At 35.7% G+C, this 18,060-nt stretch overlaps 1 protein-coding gene across 1 annotated transcript in view; it reads left to right on the forward strand.

Annotated features, from left to right (window-relative positions):
* The window catches only part of NEGR1 (neuronal growth regulator 1), an 844,861-nt gene that overhangs the window by 559,933 nt on the left and 266,868 nt on the right, over positions 1 to 18,060 (forward strand). The window contains exon 4 of the mRNA XM_047084322.1: positions 5,803 to 5,934. Within this exon, the coding sequence (XP_046940278.1) occupies positions 5,803 to 5,934 (132 nt within the window). The remainder of the gene's footprint in view (positions 1 to 5,802; positions 5,935 to 18,060) is intronic.

Here is an 18,060-nt window from a genome sequence, read left to right on the forward strand (position 1 = left end):
TAAGTCTAGGGTCTGAAAATTGCCTATGTATACAAGTTATGGAGATCAATTTGGGGCTCACCTTATTTGCTTCCGGGATCAGTCTTGTGCCGCCTATCGTCTAATGTCTGAAAAGAGATGTTTTATGTATTTTACCCATTTCTCTAGTGGTTTATGGCAAGAAGGTAGGTCTGATTTTTGTTCCTAAATGTATGTGGAAGCAGAATTCCAGAGTTATTTTTTAATACAATATTTTAAAATATTCAAATTTGTGGGACACCTGGGTGGCTCAGTCAATTGAGCGTCCGACTTTGGCTCAGGTTATGATCTCACAGTTCGTGGGTTCTAGCCCCGCATCAGGCTCTGTGCTGACCGCTTGCTCAGAGCCTGGAGCCTGCTTCAGATTCTGTGTCTCCTTCTCTCTCTGCCCCCTCCCCCACTCATGCTTTGTCTCACTCTGTTTCTCAAAAATAAATAAATGTAAAAAAATATTAAAATATTCAAATTTGTTACATTTTTACCTGTAGCACTACAATTATTTTCACCTGACCAAATTTTTCCAATTTTTTCTTGAAGATTTAACAGCACAATTATAATAGCATAGCATCTATATTTACTTCAAATATATTTACTATTATTACTTTACTGAAATTGCCTGCTTACACTTTTGTTTCCATAATAAATGATAAGCTCTCTTAAATGGAAACAGTTTTGTCCACTGGTCAGTGATCTTGACACAAATAATGTCATTTGAATGGAAGGAGAGAAGCCAGGCAGGCAGGAAGGAAACTATTGTGAGCTGACTTAAGAACTTTCCTTTAGTACTGTCTAGTACTAAATATGCATAAATATGCAACAAAACAAATCAAAACGCTGAGTTTTTATTTACTGGGGTTTTGTTTGCTTCTGAAACCTCTGTTGCAGTCATTTCAGTAGGCAGCTTCTATAATTTATCTGCCCATACACCCACCTCTCATTGCTTCTTCAAACCCCACTACTTTTGTGCTCTAACAACACCCCTGAATCACATTCCCTGTTAGATTTGCAGTACATTCTCCTGAAAATTATTTGCTTCCAAAGGAATGTCTTAATTAAGTTTATTTTTCTGAACTTCACTCATATTTTTCAGAGGTAGTAATGAGCTCAGCAACTTTATCAATTTGACCATACATTTTCTTTTCCTGCTATCTTTGGAAATTATAGGCAAATCACAATTTGTATGTGCAAAATAATTGCAGAGTCTAATGAAGAAGTGTGGTAGGCAGAATAAAGGCCCCCAGAGATGTCCATGTCCCAATCCCTGGAACCCGTGACTACATTACCGTACATAGTAAAGAGACTTTGCAGATGTGACTGAAGTTAAGAACTAGAGATGAGAAGATTATCTTGGATTGGGCAGATGGACTCAGTTTAATCACATGAGTCCTTAAAACTAGAAGAGGAAGGCAGAAGAGCTGTTCAGAGAGATGCAACTGGAGAAGAAGCAGTGGGCATTCAAAATGGAAGAAGACTTGACCCACCATATGCTGGCTTGGAAGGGGCTATGAGCCAAGGAATGAGGGGGCCTCTTGAAGCTAGGAATAGCCCTCCACCAAGGAAATGAGAATCTCAGTACCATGAGCAAGAAACTTAATTCTCCCAACAACCTGAATGAGCAAATGAGCCTCCAGAAAGGGATCCTGCACTGCTGACACTTTGATTTTAGTCCAAGGAGACCCTATTTGAGTTTTATATTGTTGCTATAACAAATCACTACAAAATTAGTGGCTTAAAACACTTCTCTTTTATACCTTTATGGTTCAGAAATCTGAATCTCACTGGATTAAAAGCAAAGTATTGACGGGATGTGTTCTTTTTTTTTTTTAAGCTCTAGAGAATCAATTTTTTGCTGTCAGCTGAGAGCCATTTCCAGTTTCCAGAGGACAGAGTTTTCCTTTGCTCATGTTCCACTTTATCCATCTTCAAAGTCAGCACTAGTGTCCTCTCATGTCACATCTCACTGACCCACCCTTCCACCTGCTACACTTAAAGACTCATGTGATTAGACTTAGCCATCCATTATAGTCTTTTATCTCAAGGTACTTAACACATTTTCAAAGTCCCTTTGTGCATGAAACCTAGTAGAGTCACAGACCCAAATGCTGAGGACATGAATGTTTTTGGAAGATCCTTTATTCCAATTACTATAGACCTGTGCCGGACTTCTACTCTACAGAAAATAATAAACTTATATGGTTTTAAACAAGTAAATTTGTGGTCTTTTGTTATGGCAGCTACGGAAAAGTAATACAAGGAAAACTAATGATTCAAAAATTAAATTAGCATCCAGATAGTGCTTTATAGTTCTAAGAGGAAGGACAACACACATATGCCCTAATTTAGTTCTTACACTAAGCATTTTCATTATTACCATTTAAATGAAAAAATTAATGCAGCATTTCAGTGGGATACAGATCAGGCACATAGGTTTTGGAATTCTGAATTTCATATCTGTCACTAGGTCCATTAACAAGATATTTAACGTCTTTAACCATATAGAGTTTTATTCCATATAACAATCTACCTGATATACGTATCTAAGGTCAACTGAGGAATTCATAATGAAAAGCATTTATCATGGTACTGTACACATAATAAAGAATCAATAACAGGTAAATATTATTATTTTTATTGCTGGTGTCATGGTTAATAATTATTGGAGTAAGAAAATTAACCTGCTGGAGAAGGTAGAGAAAATGGAATGTTATATTTTGTGGACTTTCTATCATGTTATCTTTCATTAATGATATAGTCAACAAATGTCACAAAGCCCATGTTAAACATGGAATAAGATGTAGCCTTTTATATCACAGAACTTATAATATAACAAAAACAGAATTAATTTAAGAGTTCCTAATAATTAAGTAAACAATAGCAAGCATGTATTTGCCACATAATATTAGTGCAGGATTTTTTGTTTTATTTTTGAAAGTATATAACATGGAACTATTAGATTGAGTAGTGACTAAATCAGGAAAGGTTTCTATGAGGAAATATTGCTTATTCAGAGACCTGAAAGATGAGAAGTTATCAGGGTGAATTGGAAGATAAAGTATCCTGGCAGCAGAAAGATGAAATGTCTAAGGAGACAGCAGGCTAGAAGGACCTATCCCAGCCTGTGATCCCTATCAGAAATTCAAAGTTGAAAGCTATCTTTCAATGATGTTTTCAGACCACTGACTGAACATTCAATAGATGTGAAACATTCAATATGGGATGAACATTCAATAGATGTGAAATAGGAATATTCATGTAACACTTTAATATTGAAAATAAGTTAGACCCTTTTAAATTTGTTTTTAAAAAGTTTCACAATTTTTGGGGCGCCTGGGTGGCGCAGTCGGTTAAGCGTCCGACTTCAGCCAGGTCACGATCTCGCGGTCCGGGAGTTCGAGCCCCGCGTCGGGCTCTGGGCTGATGGCTCAGAGCCTGGAGCCTGTTTCCGATTCTGTGTCTCCCTCTCTCTCTGCCCCTCCCCCGTTCATGCTCTGTCTCTCTCTGTCCCAAAATAAATAAACGTTGAAAAAAAAAAAAAAAAAATTTAAAAAAAAAAAAAAAAGTTTCACAATTTTTTTTTACCTTTTTATACATGATTGTCTTCATTTTTTACTGGCCAACTAAGTTATTTAATTATGGTATAATATATCAATTTTATCCATACTTTAATTTTCATTTAATATCCCTTACTTTATAAGTCAAGTTATACTTTAAAAATTCTTGAATGTGGGGCGCCTGGGTGGCTCAGTCGGCTAAGTGTCTGACTTCAGCTCAGGTCATGATCTTGCAGTTCGTGAGTTCAGGCCCCGCGTCAGGCTCTGTGCTGACAGCTCAGAGCCTGGAGCCTGCTTCAGATTCTGTGTCCCCATCTCTCTCTGCCCCTCCCCCACTCACACTCTGTCTCCCTCCCTCTCCCTCTCTCTCAAAAATAAAGATTAAAAAAGATTTAAAAAAAAGAAAAAAAATTCTTGAATGTGAATAAGGATTTTGTCCTCCCTATGTTTCAATAGTTTTTATAGACACATTTAAACCTAGATTATCTTTATTGTAAGGGTGAAAATAAGATAAAAAGGAAGGAATAGAAAATATTATATTAGTGGATGGAGTCATACAAGGGCATTAGGTTGAGCTAAAAAATACTTATAAAAGGGGTGCCTGGGTGGCTCAGTCGGTTAAGCGTCCGACTTTGGCTCAGGTCACGATCTCACTGTCTGTGGGTTCGAGCCCCGCGTCGGGCTCTGTGCTGAGTGCTCAGAGCCTGGAGCCTGTTTCAGATTCTGTGTCTCCCTCTCTCTCTGACCCTCCCCCATTCATGCTCTGTCTCTCTCTGTCTCAAAAATAAATAAATGTTAAAATAAATAAATAAAAAAAATACTTATAAAATCAGATTTTAAGAATATGGATTTGAAGACACATGCTGCTTTTGTAAACTCACCTCAGCGTACCTGAAATAGCATATCAGCCAACTATCATCTTAGAAGTATAACTCTTCCCTGTGTACAACTTAGGGTCAGCCAGATAAATGGAGAGATTACTTAATCATATCTATTCTAAATAGTACAGGTTTCAATTAACAAAGTCATATTTACCTGATGGCAAGCAGTTTAGTGACTAATATAGGCCCAGAGAAGGGAGCCCACAGGAAAAACATTTTTGTTAATTGGTAAAGATTTTTGATTTGGAGCACCATACCTAAGTTTCATAATACTTTATTCCTATAAAACTGAATCTTCTTACTAGTTTTCTAACTTCTACAGCTTTATAGTAGTTTTGGCAAGAGAGCAAGAGGGAAACAAAAATAAGGTTGACTTTTCAAAACAGACCATTTAATGGGATTTTCCAGTTCTCTGGTATGCACTAAAATGTGATTTTTCAAGACCTGTGTAAGGAGGGAGAAGAGACCCCCCCTCTGGAAATTCACAGAGGCCCATTCTTCCCCTGCCATATCTCTGATAATCAGGATCCTTCCTGCCTGAGGAGTCTCTGCTTTCAAACAAATACAAATTCTATTGTTTCAAAAAAGAGTATTTTTTTTTCAAATTTCATTCATTTGCATATTTTTTATCTGTGATTATGTTTTTATATTTTTACTCTAGTGCTATTTTTAGTCAAATAAGAATGTTTTTCCTAGAATATTAAAAAATAAAGCTAATTTAGTTTTTATAACTACCTAACCCTTAGTTTGGGAATCATATCTTGTTTCTGAGGTTTATCATATCAGTTATATATAGCATATGCAGTGTGCCTCTCGTAAAAAAATAGTAATTTTGGGAAACTGAAATGTGGCAATGGTTTAAGGTATTTCTATACTCTTATCAAGCCATCTGGCTTGAAACCTTGGGAATGAGTATGAAATTTCCCCAAAAGAAAAGCAACATTTAGTTAGGTTAAGTGTCAAGTTGCTAGCTTACACTGTATAAAAGTCAATATGTACCAAGCCATATTAGTGAATTTCATCTACACTGCTAGAAGGTTGTTGAACTCAATTACAGAAATGTGCAGAGCTCTATTTGATGTGTGAGGAGGTTAGGAGACCACAATCAATTAAAAAGAACACATGTATATCCTGTTCTGGGGAAACAGTTGTTATAGTATCCCTTGTTCAGTTTCTGCTTTTTTCTCTGACTTTTCCTCTGAACATAGGAGAACAAAGGGTTTAATAATTCCCCAGTTTCACTTGGGATTGTTTTGTCAGCAGTATCTAATAGGAAGACATGAGATTGTTATTTTATTTGAATGAAGCCTCAGGCGGCTATAATTAAACATGCTGTACTTTTTTTCTTGTAGCAAAACCATTTGAAAATGGACAATATTTGGACATTTATGGAATTACAAGGGACCAGGCTGGAGAATACGAATGCAGTGCGGAAAATGATGTGTCATTCCCAGACGTGAAAAAAGTAAAAGTTGTCGTAAACTGTAAGTCCTGTCATCTTTTATCAGCATAACTTTCAAGAAAAGATAAACATCTGAAATACACTGTCTGAAATTTATGTTGCTGTTTTTTTAAGAGGTGCTGTTATTGATAAAGACCACCTATTGACAGTGAAACTGTGGACATGTTAGAAGATTGACCAAATTGTTTTATGTAACATTAGTTGTCCCAAGTAATCCCACGATAATTCAGTTTGATGTACAGATGGAAACATTTCCAATATCATGGTAGTCTCCGGCATTGTAAAGTATGGTACCTTTATATCTAGAGTACTGTAGACACATGGCATTTTCTTCTTTCTCGTGAACTTCACCTGGGTGTATTCTGGTTAAACTGAAGCATGAAACTCCCAATCAAACCCAATGGAAATTAAGTATGTTGGTCTGTACTCAAAGAGAAGAGCTAGTGCTGTGATACTTCGATTACTTGGGTCATTTAATTCTATTTCATTTGAAAAATATTGAGAAAATGAATAAAGAATGTTCCCGAGTGTATCATTAGTAGGAAGTTAGAATATTAAGAAATACCTGCAGAGCTACCAATGCCATGGTTCACCCTCTCTAAATGCATCTCAAACAATGACTAAGATATTTTTCACTAATATCCTATTTTATATCTTATGATCTCAATAGTAATAACTGAAATAGCCTGTACGTTTCTAAAATACCCCCTTAGTCCTTCAAAAAATTTTACATTATTTAAATTACTCAAATAGAATAATTTTGGGATAATAGTATTTACCAAAGGTATTGATAAGTTACAGCTTCCTTTTTTTTTTTTTATTCTATGTATACACTCTTCTGGATATAGCCATTGCTAATAATGTATACCTCATTAAAAGAAGGAATCATTCCAAATATAATCTAAAACACTTTAAGCAGGTTTTTTTTTCATATTAATGTGAATCTTTCAATTTCATGAGCCAAAAAATAACTATCAAAACACACCTGGCAATTGAGTGTTTGCCAGGGCAAATCACTGCCATCAACTAACATTTGTCACTGACTAATCTATATATTTGGGGTTGAACTATCTCTTTGAGACTGAGAAAATCGGCGTAATACCAGATCAAGAGGCAGTGTCTGTGTCTGGGGCAGAGTTTCTCAAAGAATGTTCTGTAGACAAACTATAGCAGATTCACCAAAAAACTCACTGAAAATGAAAAATTCGGGGCCCCCACTCAACTCAGCTGAATCAAAATCTGTGGGGTACATGACTTGGAAATCTACATTTAGTAAATTTCTACGTGTAGAGCTACTGCTCATTCCTCTGGAACTCTCTGAAGGAAGAAATAATGATTATTTTATCACTAACTGTATTTATCTGAACGGGCACCCCACCCAGTAATGCAGCTCCTCAGCCCCCAGACATAATCGGTCTCTACAGTGATGTCTCAAATTGGAGTAGAATTGAAAACCCAGCTGTCGTATGGGTTCTCATGGGCCCATAGTCCATGTATAACCTACACTTTCCTTTGTATTCGTACTTTCTCTTTCATCCTTTTTATCCCTCTGCCTTTAATTTATTCTCACTTATCATTAAATCAGATCTTCTTTTTTCCTGGAGAAGTGGGAACCTTAGAAAGGTCAACTAAGGCGGCAGAAAGGTGGAGAGAAACTGAATTGAAAGAAAGATATACCAACCAAATGAGTCATCATCTAAGGGATCTGGGTGGAGAAGATCTTATAAAGCAGAAGGACAGAAACTGGGGAAACAAGATGTCAAGAACTGTGAAACATCGGCCACAATTTCACGGACGCTGGCAGAAAACAAAGGGCAGTTTATTACTCACAGTAATAACAGTACCCAGAGTATTGTCATTTTTTGCATTAGTTCCCCATGCTCCAGTTACTACAGGGTGATATGATGACGGCCAGGTGACACGTACACACGCAGTGGGTTTATGTCATAGCTGAAGCTCCCTGAGCTTAGGAAACTTGATTTTTTTATAACGGCAGCAGGCAAACCTCTGCCCTTTGCTGCAGAGGGAGAAATTATCTTTATTATCCTGGACTGTAAACAAACCTGCTGTTTGCTCCATAGGGAGAACTACTTCTGTCTTTCACAATTGTTCACTGTACAAGCATTCTTGAAAAGATACTCAAGAACAAAAGCATTCATTGTCTCTGCTTCCAAGATGTGCAGAAACACAAGTAACTTATGGAGAATTGTTTTTCAACACGGGACAGGAGCAAGAAAGTTTGAAGCAGAGGCTTAGAGATGTTCCATCAGCCAAAAAGGATGCTTCAGTAGGTTTGTGGGGTGCAGACACGGAAGAATAGACACCGAAGAATTTCTCCCTCTGCAGCAAAGGGCAGAGGTTTGCTTGCTGCCGTTATAATAGGTAGGGAAGAAGACTTTGTTAATCACCGTTAATTAAATTTTAGAAGGAGAACGGGAATGAAAAGAAGAAAGTAGGAAAAAAAAGTTAAGGAGGTGTTTTTTAAGTTATAACTACAGACTATCTTCTTAAAGAATTAATTTCAGTTAAAGTACGGTCATAAATGGAAATATTGGTGCCAACATAATATTAACATAGCTCATATCTTTTTTAAAAATGGACCCAAAAGACTTTTTAATGATTTTCAACAGTTTTGTCTTCTGTTCCTTTCTAAATTATACCTTTGAGAGCTTACCTTTTCCTAAATGTGCTATGAAAAATTGTGTTTAATACTGATTGATCAATTCGATGTACATCTGTGGGACCAAGAGTTTATGTAAGAGATGAGTTAGTTGTGTTCAGACTTCTGTTCAAGACCTAAGTTTTGCCTTACTTTGGAACAGTTATGTCACACATATACCAGCGAGTTCTAAGTCGTATAGGTCTGTCAGGGTATACCCCCATATGTTTCTGGTTATGAAGAGGTTTGGAAAGTGTTAATTTTGTGAATTTGTCCCTTTAAAAGTCAAAATTTGAGCACTATCTATGGATTTTACTGAGCTGATTTCCCAAAGGAAATTAGCCAAAGCCTACTGAATAAACTTTAGTTTGTCAAATCCCCAAATTGAGCACAGTGGTCTATGTTACCAGCACGAAACCGCACATCTCCTGATAACCTGAGGATTCCCTGAAGATAGAATCGTGCCAGGTTGAAGGCAGCGCTTCTTTTCACTGTTATTAATCAATATGATGTGCATATAGAATTGCAGTAGCTTTGTGAGTTATAATTTGAAGAGAAACTTTGTCCCTTTTCCCAAATGGGGCTCAAGATGAAATGTAATAAATTTTCATAAGCTCTGGTAGATTCAGTTATGTGGTAAGTTAATTTGAGAAAGGGATTTAGGTTCTCTTCAAGTTAGAAATGTTTCATATTTTACTATTTATCTAAAATGTCTGCCACATTTACTATGTATATATTACTATATGTATATCACCATATATATCACACTATATATATCACATACATACAATAAGTAACGTATTTGCCACACCTCACATACTTTGTACCTATAGCACTTTGATGTGGACTTCTGTTCAATTTGATTAAACAACAATTTAGTGAAATGATTAGCAAAATTAACTTACTTTATACATTGAATTAGTCAATTAATTGAATAAATCAGTAAATTTTGAATTACTTACAGAAAGTCTATAGATAGGAAGAAATTTTTAGGATATTAAGATTCTACGCAAAAGCTTGTTTCTGGGTAGGGAGATTTCGTAGGTGATTATTCTCCTTGTCTTTACCTGTATTTTCGTTTATTTTTTTTTGTATTGACATATAAATTTATCTATATATAAATTTCCTTGTGTGTGTGTATATACATATATATGTATGTATACATATTTCTTGTCAAATTAAAAAAAACCTAAACTAATAAAAAGGAATTATGACCCTTATCATAACCAGACCTGGAGATATTAAAACACATACACACACAAAACAAGAAAAAATTTTAAACCGGTTGATTAGCTAAGCCAGAGGGAACTAGTGGATTAGAGTTGAACAGATTCTCTGTTTTAATTGCATCTTTATTCCATTCCTAGGAGCAGCCTAGAAGACTCTAGTCCCGTATTTTTTATTGTTAATTAAAAACTAGAAGAATGAATGAGTTCCAGAAAGCTCATAGATTCAACTTAATTGGGAAAAACAGAAACCTATGAAGATCTGGTTTGGAAAGGAGAGACTAGAGTGTAGAAAATCAGCAATGTTGACTCATTGCAAGCTAAATCTAGAAATCTGGAAAATTTAGAAAGTATCATAGACTAATAAAGTAACGTAGATCTCTATGGAGAAGCAGAATCCCAGATATTAGAAATCAGGAAAGCCTGAAAGACCTAACCCTTCAAAATGAAAGCCATCCGTAAAAGGGGTAGGGTTCTCTGATCTTGTGACAGAAGCTGTTTGTTCTACAACCATTATTTATGTGTATTCTTTCAGTTAGTAGTAACTGTTTTGAAAATATAGGCCTTATACTCAGATATTTCTTATGTTAATGCCTGCTGTATAATTTACTGGGATTTCAGATCTTGAGAAACCAATTTACCTCTGAGTCTCAGTTTCCAATTCTGTAGTTTAGGGGAGTACTATATAATTATCAGGGTTTGGGTAAATATTAAATGAGATGATATACATCTATGGTGTCTGGCTCACTGTAGGTAGTTGAAAAAATCTCTCTCTCTCTCTCTCTCTCTCTCTGTATGTACTTACTTTACAATGTAAGCTCTATTCAGTAAGGGATTCTCCTTTCCTTTGTAAAATGATGTGTTCTTGTCACATACAACAGCACCTGGTCCATAGGAGGGACTCCAAAAACTAGTAGTTGATTGAATGAATTTAAGTGATTAATGTTTTCCCAGTGAGTCATTCTACTAGACAAAAGAAGAAAATATTATATTTGTGGAACAATTATATTTTTTTCTCCCAAGACAGTAAGTAAATAGTATGTTGAGGAATTTACTTCCAATACCATTTTTTAACCAAAGTTTTCAGGTAGATTTAATACAGATAATCTGACATTTATATAGTGCTTTCACCCAAAGAGAGGAAACACTAATTCCATTTGTTTTACAGATAAGAATATTGAGGTTTGAGGAGATTAAAATATTTAGTACCTTTGTTCATTTTCAAGAACAGAACAGACACGAACAAAGGGAGGTATTAATTAACCAGAAAAAAAATATAGAGTCAACCAGATTTAAGTAAAAAGAAGCCTAGACATTATTTCAATTTTCACTCATGACAGTCATTTTATATTGATTATTTATCTGGTATCAGAAATTATTTTGCACACACAATTTATAGTAAAATAGAATTTAGTATTATTCCTATGGTCAAACAGTAAAGATATTTTTGGGTGTACTGTGCACTAAGTTTTCATCCAATAAATCATAGGCACATATTTGTGCATTATTTTGCATCTTATACATATTCATTTATGCAAATGTGCACTTTATCTTCCAATATAACTAGCTCTAAACATGTGGGAAAGAATGTACCAATTAGTATAACTTAGTACAATTGTATCAAAGCTTGAAATGAGGGGGCCACTGGGGAGAGAGGGAGGAGGAGGAGGAGGCTTTCGAGGGAAATGGCCAGTTTTCTTAGTGTATTTGTAAGTTTTCAACAAAACCTTGGAAATTAGGCAGACATCCTGGATTTAAGACTATAAAAAATTGCAGATGACAGACATGTAGATATTACCTCAAATAAAGAGAATATCCCAGCATTCAGAGTTGGAATGGATAAGGTACTATTGTGGGACCAGAAGAAAAATGAGTGTTATTTGAATTCATAATTATCACATTAGTTTTTATTTCTGTCTCCACTTTATGCCCTTACCTTTACTTTAAATTTACCTCATCTTTCACATTTGTTTATGATTTAGGCTACTATCCTGTACTTTATGTTTTATTATAAGCTAATTAACATTTATCTGAAATAATTCAGAGTATAAAAAACAATTGCTGTTGTCTGTTAAATAAAGTACTAGTTTGTATGCCATTTCTAGAGTAATAATGAAGCACTTCAATAAATCTGCATTAATATATGTATTTATTTACCTATTTACTTATGGCTTACCATGACACCATCAAGGTTTTAAAGCCTGGGATACTGGTCTTCAAGGAAAGCAGAAAGACAAGAGAGACACATAGTTTGTAATAGTGTGGCAAGTGCTTTGATAAACCAATCATTAAGTACTACACGAGTTATCATAAAGTCACCAAATACAACCCTAGGGTATCATGGAAAGCTTCTAAGAGGACTTGACCCTGATGGAATCTGAGGATAAAATTGAATTTGACAGATTTTTTTAAAGAAAATCAAGGAAAGAGGAGTCTCACACAGAGTAGCCGCATTTGCTTAGCACCGTAGGATTCAGGGACAAGGCGCTTCTTGGTCTGTTGGCTGCAGTGAGCTGGAGACCATCAAAGAAAACATAAAGGAGGGTGGGTATCTAAGAAGGAAGAAGTCAAGGCCCCGTTACATAGGAGTTTATGAATTTTCATAGGTTGACATAGATCCAGCTTTACCATCAAAGAATAACTTCGAGATGATGGAACTATTAAGAGATACATATATGAATATTAAGATATTTATTTAAATATTTTTATTTCCTACATCTATGGAGTTTACTTGGATTATTTCTGTTTTGTCATAGCAAGGGAAAAATAAAGGCTTAAAATGATAATAGCTCCACCTAAAAGAAATTTAAGAGGAGCTAAGATATTTGAAGGAAAAATCCTTCAAATCAAGTATCAAACATTAAATATTAGAAACCTATGGATAATCACCCAGAAAACATATTTTTATTTTATTCTTTTTAAAAAAATCATATTTTTAAATAAAACATTTCTCTTCAGTAGAATAACATAAAAGTATAAGAATTAAACCTGTTCTTTTCACCTAGGGACTTCCATGGCATAAAAAGTTCAGATTTAATTTTGTGGTTTATATAATTCCTCAGTTCAAGTAAAACTGTGTTATTAAACATGCACTTAAGGAATGCATGATTTCTTCTATTGAAGGAGGCATAATTGGTCCTTTGTTTTAAATCTTAGACATACACTTCAATTAATGACTAGTGTGCCAAGGCTATTTTTACTTAATGAGGCTATTTTTACTTAGTAAGTGTGCTTCCCAATTTAACTTAAATGTATTCTCCCATACTTTTATCTTAGTATTGAAAGGAATTTTAGTGTTAAGGGTCTATGAATGGTCTTTTACCCTTTTGTTCATGGAAAATCAAAATGCGTCTGCAGTAAGCAACTGTGCCTATTTTTATTATTCCTCTTTTTCTTTTTTTGAAAGTGAAAGATGAAACAATTCCCTTGTTTTAATACATGAGCAAAAGTTTTTGCTAGATGGGAGTCTGTTTATTTTGTTTTGTTTACAGTTATTTCTAAGTTGGCATTTTATCACTTCGAAAAATATATTTCTATATACATCAAATAATAGGTACAGTTATTTCTAAGTTGGCATTTATCACTTCAAAAAATATATATCTATATACATCAAATAATAGGTATAATAGAGTTTGACTATCAGCCACCAGTAAGAAAGCAATTTCTAATAGGATGTAAATGCTCTAGGTTGAAAACGATCCATGGCAAACACGAGGAAGGAAACAAACCTATAAGTCGCACACTTACGTGGGTATTTCTCCGACGTACTCGTCTAGATTCACGTTCTGGGAATACCCACCCCAAAAGCCAAACTCTGAAAACTACAGGGTGGCTTCTTCTGAATATATCCTTCAAGCTGATCTTGAACGTTCAAACCTCGCACAAACCTACAGTTTATAGACCTGTATTTACCTGAAGTCCAACTTTATCAGCGTTATTTCCTCATGAGCAAATTCAAGCAAAATAATTCATGTAATTCAATTATTTTTAACCCAACACTGAAAACCATCCATAGAATGGGAGCAACATTGTTAAGGTTCTTGGGTCTTTTCTATATCATTAAAATCCACTTTGCAGGAATTGTCAAATATTCTTAAGTCTGTCATTCGACATATTTGTATGTTTTGTGTATGTGTGTGTATGTATGCGTGTGAAGGGAGTGATTGCGTGGAGTAATTAGGAAGGTATAAATAGGATACATAAAGGCAGTATGTAGCAGAGTCATGGGAGATACATATGGAACATAGGAACCAAATTCCAGGGAAACTTCCTTTGCCCATTGGAATGTGCTCTGCCTCCTAAACCCGCTCATTCTCGTCTTCTCTTTCGTGGTCATTCTCTCTCCCTTTCTCATCGTCATTCACCCATTACTGCTCTTTCTCATTTTCTTTGTTTTTACTTTTTCGTTTCCTCCCCTCTCTTTCCCCTTATTTCTACCCATACACATAATGCTAATAAACCAATTTTTGAAAGAACTTCTCATGTGTATAATGGGAATTATCAGTGAATCGTATTTCATCATCATTGAAACATTTTAAACATACAGATTCCTGAATAACACTCCCCATACTCAATTATTCAGTCTATATTTTATTACCTATAAATGTATAATTTTTTTTGGAAATTTACATATATGTTTGGAGATTACAGGGTAATGAGTATGAGACAGAAAGGCAGAAGACCTGAATTCTATTTTTAATTCAGTTACTTAACTAATCGTACAACTTTGAACAAAGAATATAAACTTATAGCTGTTGATTCCCCTTTTTGTAAAATAAGGGAATTATCACTATGACATCCCCTAATTCTTAGGTTCTGATGTTTTTCTCTGATCCAAGTATCCAAATTTTGGGGACTGTATGGATTCAATTCCTGGCAGGCAAAAAGCAAAGGCTAAAAGCAACTGTTTGGCTTCAGGGTCAAATGATTCTAGATAATCTCATTATTTTACTTTGTGAATTCTTTGAGAAGTTATGAAGGATGATAATTTTGTTCTCTCTTACACTGTTGTCAAATTTGGGCAAACTTTTTTTTTTCTTACTTTAAAATTTTAATTTTGTGGGAGCACCTGGTGGCTCAGTTGGTTAACCATCCGACTTTGGCTCAGGTCATGATCTTTCAGTTTGTGAGTTCCAGCCCTGCGACAGGCTCTATGCTGACAGCTCAGAGCCTGGAGCCTGCTTCAGATTCTGTCTCCTGTCTCTCTGCCTCTCTCTCACTCGTGCTCTGTCTCTCAAAGATAAATAAAAACATTTAAAAAAATAAAATTTTAATTTTGTGGAAAGAATAAGTATAACAATAGAGAAATGAACTTTAGAGAATTTTAAAGTAAGGATTCTGTTTATGCAATGGAGTGTGACAGAGGGTAACAAAAATAGGATTTAGAATTACACAAACATGATTTCTAATCCCAGCTCAGTCACTTTGGAGTATTTGGAAAATTAGTTAACCTCCCTGGGGCAGTTTCCTTACATAAAAATACAAGATAATTATACCTGCCTTGAAGATTTGTTCTGAGGATTAAGTGTTACATGTAAAAAAACAAAGTGGGTAGGTCAAGGCAAACAACTTTCGTATTGTAAGTATTGGTGTGTCGCATTTGTCACAGTACCTTCTATGTCTATGTATCTACCTTTCTCTGTGGCCTGTGAGCTCTTTGCGGAGGCAAACTCCTCTTACTCAACTTTGTGCTGTGGGTAGTGCAGCACAGTGGTTACAAGGATAATCTCTGGGACTGGTTACCCTTGATTTCAATCCTAGCTCTGCCACTTATTACTACTGTGTGAGCTTGGTCAAATTATTAAGTTTTGTGTATGTCAGTATCTCCAACTGTTAAATGGGGAGTATTAGGATTAACCCAGTTAATACATGACAAGGCTTAATGTAGTACATTATTATTACTCCTAACACCTAGCACAGTGCCTGATAATAAATGTCTGTTTTAGGGGCGCCTGGGTGGCGCAGTCGGTTAAGCGTCCGACCTCAGCCAGGTCACGATCTCGCGGTCCGTGAGTTCGAGCCCCGCGTCGGGCTCTGGGCTGATGGCTCAGAGCCTGGAGCCTGTTTCCGATTCTGTGTCTCCCTCTCTCTCTGCCCCTCCCCCGTTCATGCTCTGTCTCTCTCTGTCCCAAAAATAAAAAAATAAAAATAAAAAAAAAATTAAAAAAAAATGTCTGTTTGAATGAATGAATGAATGAATGAATAAGCTCACAGAATTCTGTAGCTGACAATAATTGAAAAATCTCCCTGATTCACCCATCTTATGGCTATGTGGTTTTGGATTCAGATAGCTTTGGAAATTAGATCATAGGATTTATAGAAGTACTCAGAATGGAATCCTGAGATCCTGATTCTAGGTCTGTGGTTATTTTATTATATTATCCTGACTCCATGTAAATCAAAACAGAATTTAATTATTTTCAGTAAACTGTGTAAACTCCAGAGACTTTCAGGAAGATAGTCTAGTCTGAAGGGTAAGGAGACAGGATTGCTGTGTTTCATAAGGGAGAGACTTGAATAACCAGAATATGCACAGGTGCTAGCTGTCAGAACGGCTGACAGTGAAATACAGGGAAGAACCAAGAAAATTAGGATTCTCGGTGAATAGATAAAACAATCACAATAAATAATCCTGAGGAATGAGGCTGCACTCAAAGTGAGTTTGTTCACATATTGTCTGAAATAAGAGCTTTTGATTAATAGTGAATGTAATGAACTCTCAGTGTCATGCAGCCTGTCTGCTTACTGCTACACAGTATAGGTAACAGCCGTGCAAGAAAAACAAGCAAATAAAAATGAAACCAAAAAAAAAAAAAAAAAGAAAAGAAAAGAAAAAGCCACCATAGTGCTGGGGACATAAGCAATTATGGGTTTTATAGATAAAATGAAAGAGGATAAAGGTTTATTTAGTATACTCTGTGTTTCATGTTTAAGATTCACTGCTCTGCTCTTACAGCCATGAGATCAATGTTCATTCAGTTTCTCAAAAACTTAAAAGTGGTTCGGTGGCAATTAATATCTTATGTCCAGTTCCCACTTGTTTCAGTGTTAGAGTTAAGAATTTGGATAAACTGGGGGGCTCCTGGGGGGCTCAGTTGGTTAAGCGTCCACCTTTGGCTCAGGTCACGATTTCACGGCTGGTGAGTTTGAGCCCTGCATCGGGCTCTGTGCTGACAGCCCAGAGCCTGGAGATTGCTTCCAATTCTGTATCTCCCTCTCTCTCTGCTCTTCCTCTGCTTGCTCTCTCTCTCTCTCTCTCTCTCAAAAATAAATAAACATTAAAAAAATTAAAAATAAAAGAATTTGGATACATTTTTAAGTTTTTATACAACACAATGAAACATTAGCTTAAGGCATATTCTTTTGTGCAATAAATGATACTTTCTTCCTGGTCTAAAGAAATCAGCATTCTGTAGCCTAGAACAGATATTGAGACTGTTTCCACATTTAGTGCAACCAGCTACTGTACATTTGCATGGATGGGGGTGGGGTGTATCAGTAATTAGGTGAAGTTCACAAATGTTCCATGTGTTAATGCTGTTTCATATTTGTGAACATACTGGTTTTGCAAACTCTTCAACTGTTCTTTGTGGATGTCAAAAGGACTCTGAAGCTCAGGGCAAGTCACGTGCTGTGACCATAGACATACTCTGCACCTTGGCCTGGGAAATGCATCCAATTAGAAATCAGGAAGACAACTAGTGAAGTATTTACAAACTATATATCTGTGTGCTGGGTAGCATCACTTCAAATCAAATCAGAACTTCACACAGTTAAGAGATCAGCAGTTGGGGGTGGGGTGGGGAAGTTAAGTGAATACTCACATATGCACTAGAACAAGAAGAAAAAAAGAGCACATTTAAAAATAAAACTTGGAGATGAATATATTATTTAAATGACTGGCTACAGCAAAAGGGAGAAAATGTTACAAAATGTTTTTAACATATTTAATATGAAACAAGAAGACATTTCCTCCACAAAAATGGTATCGCAAAATTATAAAGAGAGAAAAGGCTGAAATGAAGGGACAAGAGGGAAAAGAGTAAGATACATTTTAAAGATGACCGATTTTGATGCAAAGAAAGCTGGTGACATGTCATGCCCTACCTTCAACCGTGCCAGAGGTGTAGAAAAACCCCTCCTAGTATTAAACATTTAAAATTGCCAGAAGCTGGATAGAATGTGATTGTATGTCATTTCCAGCATGGCAAAGCTTGTAGCAATATAAAAAACATAAATTGGAAGTCTGAAAGTAACAAAAACT

Source organism: Lynx rufus, unplaced genomic scaffold (assembly GCF_022079265.1).
Source record: "Lynx rufus isolate CCGP_SWC_20201006 ecotype Redwood Valley unplaced genomic scaffold, mLynRuf1.p SCAF_2, whole genome shotgun sequence".
NCBI classification, from domain to species: Eukaryota; Metazoa; Chordata; class Mammalia; order Carnivora; family Felidae; genus Lynx; species Lynx rufus.